At 30.8% G+C, this 5,559-nt stretch overlaps 1 protein-coding gene across 1 annotated transcript; it reads left to right on the forward strand.

Moving 5' to 3' along the window:
- Positions 1-67: 67 nt before the first annotated feature.
- On the forward strand, positions 68-3,921 carry LOC107264867 (probable multidrug resistance-associated protein lethal(2)03659; the record flags this gene model as incomplete). The annotated part of the gene is given in 4 exon segments (XM_025082068.1): positions 68-699; positions 2,437-2,545; positions 3,353-3,463; positions 3,787-3,921. Coding segments are annotated over 3 exon segments (320 nt in total), but the record flags the coding sequence as incomplete, so codon positions are not given.
- Between the last annotated feature and the right edge of the window lie 1,638 nt (positions 3,922-5,559).

A 5,559-nucleotide genomic window follows, 5' to 3' on the forward strand; every position in this document is an offset into this window, starting at 1 on the left:
CGCCGCACTTAATGTATAGCTATTAAGGGCCGTTTCCACAAACACGGTTTATTGTTTAAACTCGGTTTATCTCCACTATGAGCCAATCAGAAATTTGTATTTTGAAGATAAAAGTAGTTTAAACGATAAATCGTGTTTGTGGAACCGGCCCTAAGAGTTCTGGGCATTTGGACAATGACGTCATTGGATCCTCTTTTCTGATTGGCTGACTTTACGATGCTACGTTGTCACGCCGCAACTATCAATACCATTTTGAGGGGCCATCTCTTTACGAGACGAAACGTAAATAAATCCCCTCAAAGTAAAAGTAATTTTTTTTTTAAACGTGATGTCATTGGTCCCTGCGCGAGCTTGACCAAAATACGATCGCTACCGGCTATACCTCGTCTATTTGTATCATGGCCAGTACTACGTGTATCGCCGTGTCCTTGTTTATGTGGATACAATTGAATGAGACACATTCATGCTCGCAGTACTGTCAGTGCACCACGGAACCAATGTTCGGAACGTATCATAAACAAGGATACAACGAGGGATGTTTAGACAAAAGATTTATTCCAGTTAGTACTGATCTAATGGAATTGACAAAAACATATTTTTACTTGTAAGAAAAATTTATGATTGTTTGATTCCTTTAGATCAGTAATAATTAAACTAGAATAAGACCGCCGTATAAGTATAGTCAGTGAATTTTGGAACGTAAGAAAAAAAAAAGCCTTTAATGTTATTTAATATCACTTGATTCCTTAGTGATCCCTTAGGGGATATAAAACCAACGGGAATAAGAAGTTTGATTGCATTCAACTCGACTTAACCTAATTTAGCTACAATATTACAATAACTTTTTTGGTAGACTTTACTTTTATAATATACGATTATTATAGCAATATGTTAGATGTAAATGTTAGACATTTGTGTCACATGGTCTATCAGCAGTTATCTTCACCAATCATTAGTCATGTAATAATCAAACTGACTATAGTATTATGCATGTGAAATGATAAACTATTCGAAGGACACCAATTAATTATTAAACCATCCTTTTATAATACATGTCGAAATATTTTTGTCAATATAAAGTAACTTTAACTGGATTTAAAAAATCAGATGCTTTATTGAAAATATACTTTTTTTTTGTATATTAATGATATTTGTACTATAGTTATATAAGTATATATAATATATACTTATATATGTGCATATATGTGCATAGTCACTGTCAATTAGAACCATTAATTGTATGTAACATGTTAAATAAATTACTGAAATTAAATATGATTTTATAGGTATCGTGTAATAGTGCTTTTGAATTCTAATTATATATAAAGGGATGGTGCAATGATATAATATTAAAAATATGCATATGTTTCACATTAACTAACGAGAATATATAATTAAACAGCTTAACATATTTGGAGTTATTATTGCATACATAATATATTGCACAGAAGTTACATTCAATGTAATACTAACCTTACATCGTATAGTTTCATCTATTAGATCAACATTTATGTAATGTTATTTCAATTATGAACTAATTAATAATTAAAAGTATAATTGCAAAAAACTTGTAAGTTTTGAAGTGTATAGAAAAATATATTGAATGCAAATATCTATATCTATGTTATAATTGTTTTGAATCTTACTGTATCAAAATTCAAAAAGGAAAAGTATGTATAAAGTAAGATGTATTGTGTATTATATATAATTACATATACATTGTAAGTAGTACTTGTGTTTTGTAAATTCTTGGATTTCTTGATTGAAAATGGACTACTACTAGCAGTTTATGAAGTCTTCTAACTTCTGATACATTTTTATATAATTACATTTTGTATTGTAATGAAGATACTGTAGTTCATTGTTTGCTCAATGACACAGCAGTAGAAGTCTAAATAAGAGGAGAGATAAGTGAATAGCTCTAATAGCATGAAGTCCAAAAGATATGACGTTTCCTTGTTATAAATGCAAGAATCAGTACTGCTACTATCATTTCACAACAAGATTTATAAGAGAATGTTGTAAAGTGAAGTCAGTGAAGAGCTAATAGTGATAAGTAATACTTCTGTAATTTTGTTCCCAGCAATTTTCAATTTAATATAGGTATTGCATTCAAAATGTCTTCTCTACAATTAAATTTTAAACCTTGATTTAAAGTGATCCAAAGTATACATGAGTATTCTACTAATGATAGTGATATATCTGCAATGTACAGTTATACTTTCTTGTATTTTAATTAAAGTTTTTTGTAATTATTAGTAAAACAATTTTAAACAAAAAAGAGTTTTTACATAAGTAAATGTCCATAGAACAATTAAAGAAGTGTTTCATGTTATCAATCATATAATAAAAAGTGGTAATGCAAAATATTGTGTTGTGATATAAAGTTTCATAGTACTTATATCATCGATAAGTGAAAAACATTTAATAATTCAGCAGATATCATCAATGAAAAGTAGTTCGAATTAGAGATGGATGCAAGTAAAATAAGGGTCAACCCAAATCCCAGGGAAAATGCAACAACAATCTCCGTCTTGTTATGGTGGTGAGTTATTAAATATAAGAATTAATTATTCCTGTAGCACATTTAGCAATATAGCTGGAGTTGATGGTTATATTGTACTTCAAATACATAATTTGTACCAGGGTAGATGTAACTACCATTTGTGGCCACTGTATCATTTTGAGCTATAGTTGTCGAAGCATTTACTCATTTCTAGCACTATTAATCTATTAAATTTTTCAATTAATTATGCAAGTGTTAGTTAAAGCATAACTAAAGGAAATTTTTTATTACATTTTTTAATACTTAGTTATTTAAAAATTAATTTCTGCTGATTATAGCAGGCTTGTCCCATTTGTACCCATTGTCTTCATTTATATATAATGAATAAGACCATAAATGGATTAATTTGATGGCCACATAGAGTAAATTTTGAAATATATCAATTAAAGCTATGTATGTATTCAATAATTCAATTTTTTTATTCAGCATTCGAGCTTTGTATAAATTCTTCTCCATCAATGCGTAAAGTTTAGCAGATATTGTTGACTGCATTAAGTGTAATGTGATTAAACCTTACATGTGCTGAACTTATGAAATCTGATATGGTAGTGTTGTAGTATTTCATACTCAAATTATATTAAACTATTTAAATATCATACATATTTTATGGCTATTTATTAAAATATAATAATTTGTGCATGTTTTATAAATTTATGTATTAAATATATAATAGATTATGATCAATGTTATGAGAAATATTGCTAGATATATTAAGAAAGTATGATTTCTCCTAATAATTTTATTTCAAAAGTAATAGTCTTTTACTTTGCATTATTTATGTTCTAGGTGGACAATAAAGTTATTTAAAAAAGGTTATAGTAAGATATTAGGCATTGAGGATTTATATAATCCTTTAAAAACTGATGAATCTGCAGTGCTAGGTGATAGATTGGAAAAGTAAGCAAAGCTTCTCGTTCAATAACATAATACTTAATGAAATATTATAGTCTCCATGCACATAGGAAGTATGCACACTCTTCTTTTACTTTTTTGCACAGAACGTTGCATTGCATATATTATGCTAGTTAGATATTTGAATTACATTAAGCCATAATTAATATTTACTTAATGATAAATTAGAAAAATAAGTTAGTGTATTTTGAAATGACCTTACATTTAAGGTAAAAGAAGAATGCTACTATGTCTCTAATTTTAACACTTTTTACTTAGTAAATTTTGAAACAGCAGTATATTTAATTTAACTTGCAATATGATTTTAGACGATGGAAGATTGAATTAGAAAATTCGAAAAAATGTGGTAAAAAGCCGAGTCTGCTAAAAGCAATTGTACGTACTTTTCTGTGGGAATACACCATTCTTGGCATTATGCAGATAGTAAATGAATTTGTCATCAGGTAAGATCTTTTTTTATTAAAGCAGTAAATATATTTTAAGCAAAAATTAGCCAAGTACATGTAGACATCTTGATATACAGAAAGTTATCGAAGCATCTAAATGATAACCGTACAATGACGTAGATATACGCTCATCCACATATCCTTCCTTTCTTTCCTTATGGCTGACTCCTCCGATGAGGGGATGCGCCAGCTCGTCCACATATCGCTAATAGAATATCATTACAACCATCGACATATAGTATGGCTACGGACAAGTGTAGAAAAAATGGTCGGCCGATAAAAAAAGATGACGACTGATGGCGGCCAAGCTCTGTCTCTTTCTAATCAGTAGCCGTAGTACGAGAGTATAGAAATCGTAGCCAATCATTAACTGTAAGCAATTAGGTATAATCATTTTTTTTCAAAAATTGCAAGTGGAAGATATCACTTTTTTTGTTTTTACCCGATTGAAGTTTTTCGACACGTTGTCACAAATTATAGCATTTATTCTAACAAAACTATACAGCACGACATTCCTCGATTGATTTCCACTCTTAAAAATAACTGCACTATTTGACCGTCTAGCTTAGGCATCTTTCCAAATCGCTTTGTCCCTTTCTTCGATTCGTCTTCAGCCAAGCCTAAAATTGACATTATACATACATTATACATTGACATTATTATACATCTAGTGTATATGGAGAACTAATCAAATGTATAAAAAGTATAAGCGATGTTCAATAGTTAAATTCATTAAATGCGCATTTGTAACGTATGCCCTTCTCGGACCTATGCCAAACATTTCATCCTGTCACATGAATGGCCCCAACGTGATGCTTCCCTAAACCCTGGGCATCACGTGTCTCACAGTAGCAGCTGATTCCTCGAGCCTTTAAATTTTTAATTCGCAGCACCTCAACAATGGGAGTCCTTTCGAATGGCCGTTCCCGTTAGCTTCTAGCCGACGGTGATAGAGGGTAACGCGGGGCGGGCGAGGGCTTATAGGAGTCAGCCAGTTTCTCTGAAATTAATAACACGATAGGATGTAATTTTGACAAATGCGATTTATTCGTTCTATTAAATGAGTACAGTCTGGTGGAGTGAACGAGCGCGACTCTCTACAATCCTCCAAAAAACACTTACATGTAAAAAACTACGCCAAGTACAGGAGTGCTCTGTATGCCTCTAATGAAAAGTATTGATATCAGATTATTGAGGCCAAGTACATAAGTCACTGAATGTTTGCCTATTATATGATCTAGCACTGGCCCATCATTTTAATTGTATTTTCAAAAATTCTTACATCGTTTTCACTACTCTTTTACATTCTGCTGCTTGTCGCAGTTGATTATGATTTAATGGTCATTTAATAATTAATAAAATTGTAGGTGATTCCTTATCGAGTACTACTTGGCGGGTCCGTGCATGTTTTGACATAAATTTGGGTTCATTATGCCAGTCATCAAACTCAAAACCAATGTCAAATTTCTATATAGAGCTTATTAACAATAACTCGTCAAAAATAATCACGGTAAAAGCTTAATAACAAACATATAGTTTTAGGATACTATTAGTACGTTCAAAGTAAGTACTTTAGAATTCCTGGCACGGACCCGCCAAGTAGTACTCGATAAGAAATCACCTAAAGTTTTATTA

Source organism: Cephus cinctus, unplaced genomic scaffold (assembly GCF_000341935.2).
Source record: "Cephus cinctus unplaced genomic scaffold, Ccin1 Ccin1_scaffold0198, whole genome shotgun sequence".
NCBI lineage: Eukaryota > Metazoa > Arthropoda > Insecta > Hymenoptera > Cephidae > Cephus > Cephus cinctus.